The sequence below is a fragment of the Phocoena sinus genome, chromosome 1 (genome assembly GCF_008692025.1).
Source record: "Phocoena sinus isolate mPhoSin1 chromosome 1, mPhoSin1.pri, whole genome shotgun sequence".
In the NCBI taxonomy this organism is placed as follows: Eukaryota; Metazoa; Chordata; class Mammalia; order Artiodactyla; family Phocoenidae; genus Phocoena; species Phocoena sinus.
Window position 1 is genome coordinate 12133224 of NC_045763.1, and position 15057 is coordinate 12148280.

At 57.9% G+C, this 15057-nt stretch overlaps 1 protein-coding gene across 6 annotated transcripts in view; it reads left to right on the forward strand.

Moving 5' to 3' along the window:
- PLEKHM2 (pleckstrin homology and RUN domain containing M2) overlaps positions 1 to 15057 on the forward strand; it is a 38258-nt gene that overhangs the window by 18714 nt on the left and 4487 nt on the right. Inside the window, exons 1-14 of one of the 6 annotated variants that reach the window (XM_032642975.1) lie at positions 3030 to 3042; positions 3203 to 3309; positions 3701 to 3810; positions 4379 to 4478; positions 5331 to 5418; positions 5709 to 5822; positions 6268 to 6454; positions 7776 to 7835; positions 10856 to 11084; positions 12565 to 13410; positions 13721 to 13790; positions 13938 to 14028; positions 14364 to 14428; positions 14761 to 14849. In XM_032642975.1, coding sequence (XP_032498866.1) covers positions 5814 to 5822; positions 6268 to 6454; positions 7776 to 7835; positions 10856 to 11084; positions 12565 to 13410; positions 13721 to 13790; positions 13938 to 14028; positions 14364 to 14428; positions 14761 to 14849 — 1646 coding nt within the window. In that variant the 5' untranslated portion in view covers positions 3030 to 3042; positions 3203 to 3309; positions 3701 to 3810; ... (1 more) ...; positions 5331 to 5418; positions 5709 to 5813. The other 5 variants (XM_032642941.1, XM_032642952.1, XM_032642961.1 and 2 more) reach the window with 5 other exon arrangements.

Consider the following 15057-nt stretch of genomic DNA (forward strand, 5'->3'; position numbering starts at 1 on the left):
CACATGCTGTGGAGCAGCTAAGCCCGTGCGCCACAACTACTGAGCCTGCATTCTAGAGCCCGTGAGCTACAACTACTGCAGCCCGCGAGCCACAACTACTGCAGCCCACTTGCCTAGAACCTGTGCTCCGCAACAGAAGCCACCGCAGTGAGAAGCCAGCGCACCGCAACAAAGAGTAGCCCCCACACACCGCAACTAGAGAAAGCCCGCACGCAGCAACAAAGACCCAACGCAGCCAATAGACAGATAGATAAAAGAATCTTGGCTAATGCTTACTGAGCACTCGTTGCTTCCCAGGATCTATGCTAAGCCTTTTGCATGCTTTATATCATTTGATCCCCTAAACCAACAGACCTTTCTGCAATAATGGACTGATATCTATATCTACACTGTCCAGTACAGTAGCCACTAGCCACTGAACATTTGAAATGGGGCTAGTGCAACTAAAGAACTGGATTTTTACTTTTGTTTAATTTTAAATTTAATTAAATCCAAACAGTCACATGTAGCTAGTGGCTGGCTGTATTGGACAGCTCAGCTCTAAACAATCTTTTGAATCCATTTTACAGATGAGAAAAAAATGAGGGTTAGAGGGTTAAGTAATTTGCCAAAGCTACTCAGCTCTGTAGTAGCAGAGCCAGTCTTTGGACCCATGTTTCCTGTCCAGAGCCCTTGCTCTTCACCACCATGTTATACACTCTTTCTATTATACTTTTTGCAGAAATTGTCTCCTGGTTAATTGTCTCCTGGTTACAGACTGTTCCCTAACTCTTAGTACCATGTGTATGTATGCAGCCTCTCCCCTTCAAATGTGAAAGACCTATCCAGAGAAAGCTGGAAAACTTACCAAGTATGTAAAAGAAGACATGCATAAATGGAAAAAAAAATTCCATGTTCGTGGATGGAAAGACTCAGTTTTGCAAAAATACCATTTCTCGGGCTTCCCTGGTGGCGCAGTGGTTGAGAGTCCGCCTGCCGATGCAGGGGACACGGGTTCGTGCCCCGGTCCGGGAAGATCCCACGTGCCGCGGAGCAGCTGGGCCCGTGAACCATGGCTGCTGGGCCTGCGCGTCCGGAGCCTGCGCTCCACAACGGGAGAGGCCACAACAGTGAGAGGCCCACGTACCGCAAAAAAAAAAAAAAGAATGGAGTGGATCTGTATGTAATGATATGGAAGTATACGTTTGACGTATTGGAAGAAACATTGGATCAATTAGACAAAATAGTCTAGAAAAATGGCTTATTAAATCTTTTTCTATTAAGGAAAAGGTTTCAGAGCAATGAGCACAGTGTGATCCCATTTCACTTTTTTTTCTTAAGTCTATGTATGCAGGAAAAGAGTTGGGAGGGCACACACACAGGCTGTTCCCAGTGGGGGACAGGGGAGAGGAGGTCTTTACATTTATACGCACTTCCATGTTGCTTAAACTTTTACAATGAGCAAATACTGCTTTCAGGATATTTATTTTTCAAGGTATCTTGACCTGAAAGAGGAGTCCGAGTTCCAGCCGTGGCTCCCTCACTTAGCTGAAAGTCATAGTGAAGGACTTAACCTTTGTTGGCCTTAGTCACCTTCTCTGTTTAAAAGTAAATCAGGGAGCTTCCCTGGTAGCGCAGTGGTTGAGAGTCCGCCTCCCGATGCAGGGGACGCGGGTTCGTCCCGCGGAGCGGCTGGGCCCGTGAGCCATGGCCGCTGAGCCTGCATGTCAAGATGAGTAAAAATTTAAATTTTTCCATGTTTTTCAAGCATGGTGGGTGTGGCTACTTTTATAATCAAGAAAATAAATAAGCCTCTGTTTTCCTTCTTCAATAAGGGAGTTGTACTAGTTCTCTAAAGATCCTTCCAGTTCTAACATCTAAGAATCTCTGATCTCAGATTTACTTGGATTTTGAAATTAAAAAAAAAAAAAAAAACCTGGCCCCCGACGTCATGGTTCTCAGTACTAAGCCGTGCAGGCATACCTTCGGCCACTGCAGTTTTCGTAGGCTCTTTGCTCTTTCTTTCAGTTCTAGAAACCTCTCCTCCTGGGGCTCTGTTTTGCCTGCCTCTTGGAAGGAGGGGCAGACCCTGCAGGACCGAGGCCTGTCCGGGGCCAGCAGGGCTGCTGGGCTTACTCCAGGCCACAGAGTAAGAGAAGCTATTTTTGTTGTGGGAGCTGCATTGTTGGCTTCTCGCCAAGAGCGCGTGCTTGCGGGTGTGGTCGATGTGTCCTGTCTGCTGCTGCTGTCTCTACCACTGCTTCCAGAAAAAGCTTGAGAGCACGTTTCCCCAGAGCCAGGAGCTTAAACCTGAGACGGGTGTACAGGGATGGGTGCTCTTTTTCGTGTGTTCTTCCCCTTCTGGCGATTAGAAGGGCAGCAGCAGACCAGAGTGTGGCCCCATGAAGTGGGAAAGACTTTTCTCTCGGCGCTTCGCCTGACAGGGCCCCCTCCTCACTGTGGCTGCAGAGAACTCAGTCCTGCTCTGGGCTTTCTTGGCCTTAACCGAGCTGAGCGAGCTGCCCTCGCCTCCATCAGCCTGCTGGGGTTTCCTCAGGCTGCAGTTCATCTCGCCCACTGGCCAAATCTCCTGTTTTCAGTCCAGCCTGGGAACAGTGTCCTTCTTGGTGTGGGGCTTGACCTGAGCCTGGCAAGGTACCTGGATCCATATCCAGCCTGGCCGGCTTCCTCAGGTAAGTCCGGCGTCCCATGTCGGCCTCTGGCAAGAAGGCCGTCGGAGCAGGTGCCCACGTCCATCAGCCCTTAGTTTGTGCAGAGGGATAGCTCCAGGCCGGGCCACCGTGTGACCAACTCCAGGGGCGGGGCAGGGGGATTTACACTGGGCACTGAGTGCTCATTTCTATACGTAGCACTGTAGGTAGTGCCCCTGGAGTTGTGTAGCTCGGCGGCCCTGGCTTGAAGCCTGGTACCACCGGAGACCCACATCATAGACCATGAGTTCCTCACCAGCATCGAGCTGTCATCGTGCCAAGCACTTACTGAGCGCCTCGTGGGGACTGGGCTCTAAGTGTCCTCCTGTGGCTCTGGAACGTGCAGTACAGGGTAAGCAGTTGGTGTAGGCAGATTGAGGCCGAGTCTCTGCCGGTCAGCACAGATACACCCTTTGACTGGCCTTCTCAGCTACCTTCTTGGCTCCGGAACTCCCATGACCCTCCTCTCTATTACCCGTTTCTAACCGGGGGGCCTCCTTTCTCCCTTTCAGTTGCAGAGCTACTTTGCTGTGTGTGAAGATGAGACCCCTGCCATCCGGAACCACGATAAGGTCCTGCAGCGTCTGTGTGAGCACTTGGACCACGCCCTGCTCTACGGGTAAGGAGGTGGCCTCTGGAGAGGACTGTACAGAGCAGCAGGGCGGGACCCCGAGCCCGTGAGTAGCCCTCAGAGGGAAGTCCCTAGCCTGGTCTGCCTTTTATTCCTTCTTTCCCTTAGCAGAAAACGATTTGTCCCACTCAGGTGGGCTGCAGACTGTCTGAGGTTATCCCAGTAATCCGTCTCTGAGCGGGCATGAATGACTGGGGAAAGGATTAGCGACAGATGAAATGATGGTGTGAAGGCCTGGTGGCTGCCTGGGGGTCCCGCTGGGAATCCCTTGCTTTCAGCCTTGGGCTTCCTCCTGACACGAAGGCTGGTGGACCAACTGACCGCAGCTTCCCAGGGTGGCCCCGTTTAGGTCATAGCAGCTCCCGTCCTGTTTTCTCAGACTGCAAGACCTCTCATCTGGCTACTGGGTGCTCGTGGTGCATCTCACCCGGAGAGAGGCCATCAGGCAGATCGAGGTGCTGCAGCATGTGACCACCAACCTGGGACGCAGTGAGTAGCACCGGTGGACTCGGCGGAGGGGCCAGTCCCGCCCTCCCCGTGGGCAGCTTGGGGCTCCGGGGTGACCTCAGGGTCTGCCTGGGAGGCCGAGTGCCTTGTGGTGTCCAGTGGCGGAGGCTGGTTAAAATGCCAGCGCCCTCCACGAGGCCTCTCTTCGTCCCGCACGTGACATCGGGCCGGAGCATCGCGGCTGTGAGGAGGGAAAGTGAGATGCTGAAGAGAGCGGGGCTCCTACCAAATCCCAGCCCGAGCACCTAGTGGGGGGGTCTCGCCTCTCTCCCTGAGCCAGGGTCAGTGTCAGCTACAGGATCAGTGAAAAGTCCTTGCACTTCTCAACCCATCTGGAGTTTGCGATCTGCCCCGTTCATCCAAGTTTCCTGGCCAGTTACAGGCTAGGGTCTGACGGGGAAAATCAAGATCTCAGGGTGCGGCGCTCCGTCAGGAGAGAGGGCTGCTGGGGCGCTGGCTCCCCTCCGCCATTCTTGCTGCCCTTCCCGCCCTTGCTGGGCCAAGGAAAGCCAGCACCCCTTAGTGGCTTACTCCTGCCCTTTGTCTGCAGGCCGGGCCTGGCTGTACCTGGCCCTCAATGAGAACTCCCTGGAGAGCTACCTGCGGCTGTTCCAGGAGAACCTGGGTCTCCTGCACAAGTACTACGTCAAGTGAGTGTCCGGAGCGCTGTCTCACGCCGCTGCAGGGCGCCCGAGCCCCGTCCCAAGTCTCCCGTCACACGCAGACACCGCGCTGTGGCACCCCGAGGCCTAGCCTGGCGGTGCGTGCTGAGGACACGTCAGCGATGGCCAGAGGGCCAGTGGAGCTTGCCTGTGACGGCCCTGGCCAGGTGTGCTGGTTCCGGCCGGGCTCCTGGGAGCGGTTTGGTGCCTAGTCGGCCCCTGCCCAATCCCCCACCCAGGCCTCAGTCCTGACTGGAGGCTCAGCCTCTTCTGGGGTTGCCGCGGGAACAGGGGATTTAGAGCAGCTGCTGCGGCCCCGCCCTGTATCTGAAGACACAGGCAGAGCAGTAAAGTGTCGTATGGCCCCAAAGCCAGCCGGAGAGTGCTGGGGGGGGGTGGGGGGGGTGGGGGGGGGTGGGGGGGGTGGGGGGGGTGGGGGGGGTGGGGGGGGGGGGGGGGGTGGGGGGGGTGGGGGGGGTGGGGGGGGTGGGGGGGGTGGGGGGGTGGGGGGGGGGGGGGGGGTGGGGGGGGTGGGGGGGGGGTGGGGGGTGGGGGGGGGGTGGGGGGGTGGGGGGGGGGGGGGGTGGGGGGGTGGGGGGGGTGGGGGGGTGGGGGGTGGGGGGGGTGGGGGGTGGGGGGGGGTGGGGGGTGGGGGGGGTGGGGGGTGGGGGTGGGGGGGTGTGGGGTGGGGGTGGGGGGGGGTGGGGGGTGGAGACCGCATCAAGCTTGGGGTGGAGGGATGTCACATGCCTAACCTCAGCGCAGCTGGCTTGTGGGGGAGGCGGGGCCGCGCTGGTAACCAGACCCAGAACTACCCTCACCCCTTCCCGTGTCTCGCAGGAATGCCCTGGTCTGCAGCCATGACCACCTGACCCTCTTCCTGACCTTGGTGTCTGGCCTGGAGTTCATCCGGTTCGACCTGGACCTGGTGAGACGCCACGGCTCTCGCTGCTCCTGGGGGCAGAGGGGCGGGCGGGTTGGGCGCGTGGTCCCACTTGGGGAGCCTGACGGGTGTGACTGAGTCTGAGCGCCGTCCTTTCCGTTCAGGTGAGGGAACAGCTCAGGGTCTGACCAGTGGAACGGTGTGGGGTTGAGGTGATTCTCTCTTGGCCAGAATTCCTGGTTTGGGGGACTCCTTCCTGTCTCTCTGTCCCACATTGGAGAAAAGCCGCATTGCCTGGAGCATTTTAGCACTGGAGTATTCTCCTTCGTGATCAGGACGTGAGTCGTCGTCGAGAGACGAGGCAGGTTCATCCCTGTGCCTCCCGGGATCCTGCAAGCCTCTCAGCTCCCTGCTTCCCGGCCTCCCTCACGGTCACGGTCATGGTCACGGTAACGCACTGGAGAGGTGCAGGGCGGCCCAGGAGCTGCAGAGGCTCCTCTGCGGTCTTGTCAAGATGCACGCAGCCGCCCCGTCCTAATTGGGTCACCAGCCTAGGTCCCAACCCCAGCAGCACAGACCAGAAGAGGAACTTGGCTACCGAAAAGTAGTAGAAACTGGAGCAAATGAACGACTCTAATATACAAGAGGTCAAGGAGGGTCAGAAGGCCCAGTGGGCACTGTCATCTCTGGGCCCCAAGTCCACAGCCTTACGAACCACAGCCGTTCACAGTCCTCCTTTGAACAGCTTATTTCTGGATTCAGCACCTTAAGGACATAGATTTCCAAAGAAACACCGGCCTGGGAGGGTGTGAAGGCAGATCCTTGGAAGGCCGTGCCTTTGGGCCCACCCAGGCCTCCCGTCACCCAAGCCTGCCTCTCCCCTTCTCTCCCCAGGACGCCCCCTACTTAGACTTGGCCCCCTACATGCCCGACTACTACAAACCCCAGTACCTGCTGGACTTTGAAGACCGCCTCCCCAGCTCGGTCCATGGCTCGGACAGCCTCTCCCTCAACTCCTTCAACTCCGTCACCTCCACCACCCTGGAGTGGGACGACAGTGCCATCGCCCCGTCTAGTGAGGGTGAGTGCCCGGGGCGGGGAGGGGTCCGGCCTTTGTGGCGAAACGGATTTGGAGCCGCGTAAGCCTGGCTGAGGGGAGTCTTTCTTGGCTGGTTCTGGTCCAGTGATGGAAATTCGGAGTTAAACGGGGCCAGTCGTTTCCCAGATCTTCATTTCCCCAGAGTCCCTGTGGTGGCTCAAAAACTGATACTGGGGGTAAAAAGCCAAAGTGAGATCTTACGAATGTTAGACCCTTTTCCAGAAACCTGTAGCCATATGCCCAGGGCCGTTCTCTGAGGTCGGGGGGATTAGCAGGGCAGCCTGGAAACTCTTCCTGACATTCCAGGGGTGAGTGCCACCCACTTCGGGGGAGTTCATCCTACCCTCGATTTTAGGTGGAAAGAGTCTATAAGCAACCCCTAGAAGGAGAAGGGAGGACCTGATCGGTCTAAAGTTTGGAGGAAGACTCGCCCCCCCTTTCCCATGGGTCCATCAATTTCCGAGTCCCTCCCATACCTGCCAGCATGTTGGAGGTGTTCACACTCATGCCATCAAAGACTGAAAACGTCCTCACGCCTGTAGGTCACGTGTTATCTTGGTCGAACAACTGGTTGGAACAGCCTGATTTCTTCCAAACCTTCGGCCTCCGTGTTCATCGAATAAAACTGGCTGTTTTCCCACCCTCGTCCCCTGTGGGAAACCAGAGCTCTTCATTTATGGCACCCCACCCCACCTCCAGGGAAGGGGCTTCAAGCACAAGTTCAGCCCCAGGGACTCCCTAGAATTGCATTAACATTGAGACCTTGACCTTCTTCTTTCTTTATTTCTGCCTGTGCTGTGGCGCTATGTCCCAGGGAGGGACATAGACTCGCTGCTAGCAAGGCCTGTGTTGCTCGTTTTAGAAGCAGGAGATGGCAGCTCAGTCGCCTTGGGTTGGGCTCAGGGGCTTTCGCCAGAAGCCGGAGGGACAGGCCTCAAGGGAGCTGCCAGATTGCCCAGGGAAAGAAGTGTCCCCTTGAGCCCACCTCATCTCAGCTGCTGGGGGTGGAGGGAAGGAAAGCAGGGACAGGAAAGGAGGTTAGGTACAGGGGAGCCGTGTCCTTCTGGGGTTGGAACTGATTGCCCCCAGGTCTTTCTAGCTGGTCAGAGGCTACTGGGCCAGTACCGGAGCCGAGAAGGAGCTGGGGTCCTCAAAGTTCCCCTGATGTTGTCAGATAAAATGTAGAAAGTTTAATTTTTCCTCTCTTGTTTTCTCCCAATGTCTCCCACCCTGTTGCCCCCACCCTCCCTGCCCTTCCACTGCCTGTGTTTCTAATCTTCAGTTTTGTCCCTCATTTTTATAGATTATGATTTTGGAGATGTGTTTCCAGCAGTGCCGTCTGTACCCAGCACAGACTGGGAAGGTGGGATAGAGTCCGCTGTTACCCTCTTTTCCTGTTTTGCAACGTTTCCATACCAAGCTTGCTGCGTGATTCACAATCAGCTCGTTATTTATAATAATGTCAATGGTCATAATAAAGCCAAGTTTGGTGTTCTGGTAGATGGAATTCTGCAGTAGGAGAACTTGACCTTGAGTCCTAGGCCAACCCCTTCTCCCAGTGCAGGACTCCTGCCTTTATGCAGTGGCCTTGTGGAGTCACTAAGTGTCTGCGTTTCGGGGACACACGGATCACCCTTCCTGATCCCAGTGCCAGTCGATGCACCAGATGTGCACAGGGAAACACTGCCTTTGAACATGTGGGCTGTAGGCTCCTATTTAGGTCAGATGCGCTTCGGTATCAGAAGCATCAGGACGCAGAGGCAGAGGGGCTCGATTCTGTTCTTAATGGCTTCCTCTCGGGTGTTTTTGAAAGAGATTGAGGTCCAAATGAGGGAAATTGCCCTGGCATGACTGAAACTCCCTCTAGGGAGATTGTCTTTCAAGTTTTAAGGCTAAAATAAAATCTGTCAACGCTCCCACCCTGTCCACTAGGTGGCAGCAATGCTTGGCCATTTTTCTGCTGGTGACGCCACTTCTGGGCTTGAGAACAGTCATGAGCTATTCCCAGGATTCCTGGGATCATTCCAAGCAGAGGGCATGTTTCTGAGAAGGTTAATCCTTCCTCCTTAAAGCTGAGGCCATAACCAGACCCGCCTTACTAAACAGCCTCTTGCCCTGTGGGCCGCTTCCACCCAGGATGGGGGCAGGGGGGCAGCCTCTGGAGGAGGAGGTGCCGACTGGTCACCCAGAGCCGCGGGACGGCGGTTCTCCCTGCTGCTCGGAGCTGAGCCCCGTGTTGTCAGAGCCGTCATCTGATAGATGATCTTTTCCCAAGTAACTCAAGTGTGCAGTAGCTTAAGTTAGAGGGAAGATATCGCATTGGGAAAAATAAACTATGTCATCTGGCCAACAGCACCATGGAAGAGTCCCCCGTTTTAAGTTAAGATTAGCTTGAAATCCAGAATTCCATCATAACGACATCATTTATCCTTTCAGCCTCTCTTCTCGCAGCGCTCATGCTGGGCATTGATTCCACCCCCCTCCCCCCTAACAACTAACCCCCTCCTGACCCAGCTACCTGCTACCTGTTGCAGTCACTTGACGAGCAGGGCCTGACCCTCATCTGCAGCCCTCCAGAGCTCCCTGTGGCCTGAGAATTAACAGCCCAGTCACACTGCTTGCTCGGGCCGGGCCAGGCTCCAGGGCGGGCTGAGATTGTCCCAGCAGCCATCTCCTGCTTTCCTGAGTTCCTAGAGCACTGAAGAATCCCTGAGCCGGTTCTGGAAGCTTACTTGGGGAGGCTTTGTCTTCTCCTCAGACCTGGAGGAGAGCAGGATTTGGAGGGCAGCTCTGGGCCCTGGGGTGGGGACTGGGGAGGCCTTTCCATGGTCCTTGGCTCATTTACATAACTGGGGGGTAGGGACTTCCCTGGCAGTCCAGTTGGTTAAGACTCTGCGCTCCCACTGCAGGGGGCACGGCACGGGTTTGATCCCTGGTCGGGGAACTAAGATCCCACATGCTGCTGCGCGGCACGGCCAGAAAAAAAAACAGAACTGGTGGGTATCCCAGCCTTGACCCCCACCACGTCCGATGATCTGCCTGCCCACCTCTCAGGACCCCCTCCCCAAGGGGGATGTAACCGCACAGCTCGGACTGGACCAGGAACGCGTGGGCGTGGCAGGAGGCTTCTTTCACGCTGAAGGGCAGGCTTTTCTGCGTCTGAGAACCAGGGTTCTGGCTGGGGTCCCTGGACATCTGAAGACAGTCTCATATTTCACTAGTGTCTTTCTGGCAGAGCTGGGAGTTGCTTTCTGCCCCCTCGTTTGTCCTTATATTAAAAGACAGTGAACTTTTGACGATGTGCTGGGTCAGCAGACAGCTGCCCAGTGGTTTCCAAGATCCCCCAAGCAGGTTGGCCCTTCCAGATGAGGCTGAGGGTGGGAAGCATGTTTGCCACGTCTCCTCTGGCAGATAAAGGCCAGCAAGATGTGTGCGAGCTGCAGCTGGAGCGTGAACATCCTGTGTGCTTTGCCGTTCACTGTCACCCAGGTTATTCTGCCAGCATGGGCGGCCTCCCATCTGCCACTGGATAAACACCCTGACACTCCCTCCCCTCTGTGTCCCGTTCCAGTGACCTGGGATGGACGGTTGGAGGTGAGGGCAGCCGTTAAACCAGCTCCTCTCTAGAGGGGCTGCGTCATCTCCCAGGGGGGAGTGTGCCCAGAGAGGACCAGTAGGCAGGCTGAGGTTTGGATGAAATGGAGTTCTCAGCACCCGCCTTAAAGGGGTGCCCGGTGGGATATCGAAGGAGAAGGGCCCACAAGGCATCTGTGGCGGCGAGGGGCAGCCGCTCTGCGCACCTTTCTTCCTCTGCCCTGGGTCCTCCTTCCTGCCCCTCCCCCTCGCTCTTCACCCTTGGACCCTATCCTGGCCTTGCAGCCTCTGTACCCCTCATTTTCTCTGATCCTGGCTCTCTTCTCTCTTCCTTTGTTCCTTTGTATCTGCCACTGTGGGGGACCCTTCAGAGGGCTTTGGGTATCTCAGTCTGGTCGGGGGTGTCTGGCGCTAAAGGAGGCTCTAAGGTTAAACTGAGAGGTGTGCAGCCCATCTTTTGAGGCATCAGGGTCACCATCCCCAAGGGGCTTAAGCCTGGAGGCTGCTTAACCTTGGAGCTCTTAACTCAAACTTGGCCATATTGTTGTGAGCTCTCGGGGCGGGGGGCGGGGGCCAGTGGTGGTGGTGATGGCATTCCTCCAAGTTGCTCTTAAAGCACAAATCCCGTGTCCTGTTGGCCTGGGGCTTCTACTCCTGAAACAAGGCCACCCCGATCAGATTTCCCTGAAAAGAACTCACCTGCCTCCCTCTTGAGATAAGGCATGCTTTGGGGGCCTGTGGTCCCCAGCTGGTATCTGACGGGCTGTCTTGTGTTTCCTGTTCTCCCAGATGGAGACCTCACAGACACTGTCAGTGGCCCCCGCTCTACTGCCTCGGACCCGGCCAGCAGCAAGGCTTCCACCAAGAGTCCCACCCAGCGCCACAACCCCTTCAATGAGGACCAGGCAGAGACCGTGTCCTCCTCTGACACCACCCCTGTGCACACCGCCTCTCAGGAGAAGGGGGAGCCCCATACCCCGGACTTGCCAGACACCTGCACGGAGCTCGAGGTCATCAGGTCAGTGGGGAGGGGCCTCGAGAAGCTGGGTGAGTGTCCTGGTGTCCATCCTGTCCACTCCTAGCATCACTTTTTAGTCCACGCAGACTAGGACCTTCTCCCCGCCGGAGGGCATTTGGGCATCTTCCCGGAGACTAGGTACCTCACCCCTGCTCAGTAGTTCTTTGATCAAGAGGAAACAGAGGGCCCGAGCCTGGAAGATGGGTGACACAGGCATCAACATGGCCGGCCTCTGGGGCCGTGCCCAGACTGCTGGGGCATTTGTCTGGTCCATCCAGAAAGCACCTTCAGCCTGGACTTCCTTCCAAGGGAGTTCTTGGACATTAGAGCACAATTTCTGAGGTTCGTACTAATTCTAGTTCAGCATGGCTCGCTGCAAGAAGAGCATCTTCGTCGCACTGCTGGGGACGTAACAGGGAAGGAGGAAGCGGGTGGCAGGTTGGGAAACTCTTGGCCCAGAGCCTCCTCGGCTCCCTGACCTCCCTGCCTCCTGCTCTGGAGTCTCTCCACCCTGGATAAGAAGATGTGCACGTCAGACCTCCCAGAGGCTTGCCGGCCCAGGGTGGGGGAATTGCTTCCCAGTGACTGGAGCCAGGAGTCCAGCTCCCACAGGCTGGTTGGAGTCCAGAGCAGCTTGAGTGGTTCAGACCCAGGGTTGCTTAGCCAGGCCCACTTCAGCCAACTCGGAACCAAGGAGTTTGAGCTCAGAAGGCTTTGATTCTTTTGAATTATCCTAATGACCCCACACAGAAAGAAGGGTCAGCTCAGGGTCGGCTGCCCACATCCTAGGGGGAGGCTGAGTAGAGGGGGACCACTGGTCTGACCAGCCATGGCCTGTTTTTGTTCCCTAGAGCACAGCTAGCCCAGTGGTGCCATCAGCTAGAACTCACAGGACCCGCTCAGGGCTTCCTCTGGTCGCTGCCATCTGTGCCTCCCTCGAGCTGGCCCTGCCTCTGCCGGCAGTGGGAAGTACTTGGGGCCTGAGCTGCTGTCGGCCCCCAGCCTCCCGCCTAGTGCTGCCTGGGACCGCTGAAGCTCTGGCTGTGCTCTCAGAGGTCCCTCGCCTTTTGAAAGACATTGTTTTTTAAATGATTTTTTTTTTTTTTTTGGCTGCATTGGGTCTTCGTTGCTGCACGCGGGCTTTCTCTAGTTGCGGCGAGCGGGGGCTGCTCTTCGTTGCGGTGCACCGGCTTCTCATTACGGTGGCTTCTCTTGTTGCGGAGCACGGGCTCTAGGCCCATGGGCTTCAGTAGTTGCAGCACACGGGCTCAGTAGTTGTGGCTCGTGGGCTTAGTTGCTCCCCAGCATGTGGGATCTTCCCAGACCAGGGCTCGAACCCATGTCGCCTGCACTGGCAGGCGGATTCTTAACCACTGAGCCACCAAGGAAGTCCCAGATCACCTCTTTGGACCCAACCCATCTCGTTGCCCTCAGTACTGGGGTGCTCAGATTCAAACCTCTCCCCATCACTACCATCCAGGGTCACCAAGAAGAAGAAAATTGGCAAGAAGAAGAAGCCCAGATCGGATGAGGAAGCAAGTCCACTCCACCCGGCCTCTACCCAGCACACGTGTGCCAGACGGGGCAGTGGTGACACCCTCGTCAGCAGCCCAGGCCCCGGGCGGGTCTCCCCAGACAAGACCCTCGCCTCCGCCGGGGAGGAGACGGAGGGGCCCAGCAGCACAGCCGAGGGCAGCGAGCGCTCAGAGCCCGGCCAGGTGGGCCTGCTTATCCCCGAGATGAAGGACACCTCCATGGAGTGCTTGGGGCAGCCCCTGAGTAAGGTCATTGATCAGCTCAACGGGCAGCTGGACCCCAGCACCTGGTGCTCCCACGTCGAGCCCCCGAACCAGTCCTTTCGGACTGGCTCTCCCGGGGACGCCCCGGAGAGGCCGCCATTTTGCGACTTTAGTGAGGGGCTTCCAGCCCCAATGGACTTCTACCGCTTTACCGTCGAGAGTCCAAGTACTGTTGCATCAGGTGGCGGCCACCATGACCCTGCAGGGCCTGGCCAACCGCTGCATGTTCCTGGTAGCCCTGCGGCTGCTGGCCAAGAAGAAGAGGGAGGAGGACGAGGGCCGGGACAGGCGCCTCGGCCCCTAGAGGACACCCCGGGGGAGACGCAGGAGCCAGAGGCCCAGGAGCTGGAGACCCGGTTGCCCCTGGTCGGTGAGGGACCTACGCCTGAGCAGGAGCCTGGGACCCAGGAAACGCTTTGCCAACTCAAGCGAGACCAGCCCAGCCCTTGTCTGAGCAGCGCCGAGGACTCTGGGGTGGATGAGGGGCAGGGGAGCCCTTCTGAGATGAGCCACTCGGCAGAGTTCAGGTGAGCCAGTCTGTCTGTGCCGCTTGCCTGAGACGCCCCTGTCATCGATCAGGGCACGTTGGGCCTCTGCCCTCCAAATACACCAAGCACGACTCCCGGAAGACCTAGCCTGGGGTGGGAGGTAGGAGAGGGGTGCGGTCCTCCCCTCCCTCACTTTGGCTCCGGGTGGGGGGCGGAGCCGCTGCCAACATGAGACCTCGGGGTGCCTGCCTCGGCCCCGTGCATGTGTGTCGCCCGTGTGCGCCGGTGCGGCCCCTCGCGGCCCTGCCCGGCCTGACACCGCGCCCTCCTGCGCTCGCCCCTCCCACAGGGTAGACAACAATCACTTACTCCTGCTCATGATCCACGTGTTCCGAGAAAACGAAGAGCAGCTCTTCAGAGTAAGTCCCGGGATCTCAAGAAGGAGCGAGAGCCAGCGCAGCAAGGGCGAGGCCGGATGGGCCGCCGCTTCCGCTCCGAAGGGGAAGCGGGCTGTCTGGGGCAGGGCGGGCGCCGCAGTGCCTGACCCCTGTGCTTCGGCCCCTCAGATGATCCGGATGAGCACGGGGCACATGGAGGGCAACCTGCAGCTGCTGTACGTGCTGCTCACAGACTGCTATGTCTACCTGCTCCGGAAAGGTGCCTGCCGCCCCCAGGCTAGGCCAGGGCAGCTGCCGAGGGCGCGTGGAGGATGAGACTGACTGCCGCCCTCATTCCCTTCCCCCCGCCCCCCGCCCTGAGTGTCTCTGTGCTGCCTGGCACGTGGTGATGAAACGGGTTGGCAGCCGTCCCAGCTGCCCCAGCACATGAGCCTGGGGCCCCCCTCCATGAGCACCCCATGTCGTTCTCCTACCTCACCACTTCAGATCGCAGGGCAAGGACGGGTCCTCATGGAGAAAAGGTCTTAGAAAATGGGGCAGGGGGAGGACAGAGAGGCCACTGAGGGTAATAGACATTGGGGTCTCCTCTCTCAGGGGCCACAGAGAAGCCATACCTGGTGGAAGAGGCTGTTTCTTACAATGAACTTGACTATGTGTCGGTGAGTACAGGCTCCGTGACTGGTGTGTGCCGTAGGGCAGGGCTCCTCGGGCCGCCCCGCCTCAGACCTGCAGAGCAAGGCTGACCCCTGCCTCAGCCCCAGGGGTGGGTGCCAGCTCTTATCTCTGAGCAGCTTCTCTACCTGAGCCGGGGATAAGAAGCAGGCCTGAGGGTACCTCTTCCTCGCTGTGCATCTGACCATCCCTGCCCGCCTTGTGGTGACCTCAGAGTGCGCTGCCTCCCTCCCCAGCCCGCCCTCAGTCTGGCCCCGGCTGCCCCTTCTGGCAGCTGCAGCCAAGCCCCGTGTGCATGTGAGGGTGTGGTTTCTGGCAGGTGGGCCTTGACCAGCAGACAGTGAAGCTGGTGTGCACCAACCGCAGGAAGCAGTTTCTGCTGGACACGGCAGACGTGGCCCTGGCCGAGTGAGTGACACGCCCCCTTCTGCAGGCCTGGACAGTCAGCATCTACCACTGGCCTGGCCACACCCTTGGGGCTGGAGGGTGGCAAGGGGGGTACGAAGGGCAGAGAAGCAGGGAGGTGACGGGCACACTGACCAACGGGTGCCCTCAGACCCCGAGTGGCCCACAGAGAGGAAGGGGGCCGGCAGGAGTGATCCCCACAGCAGAGAAA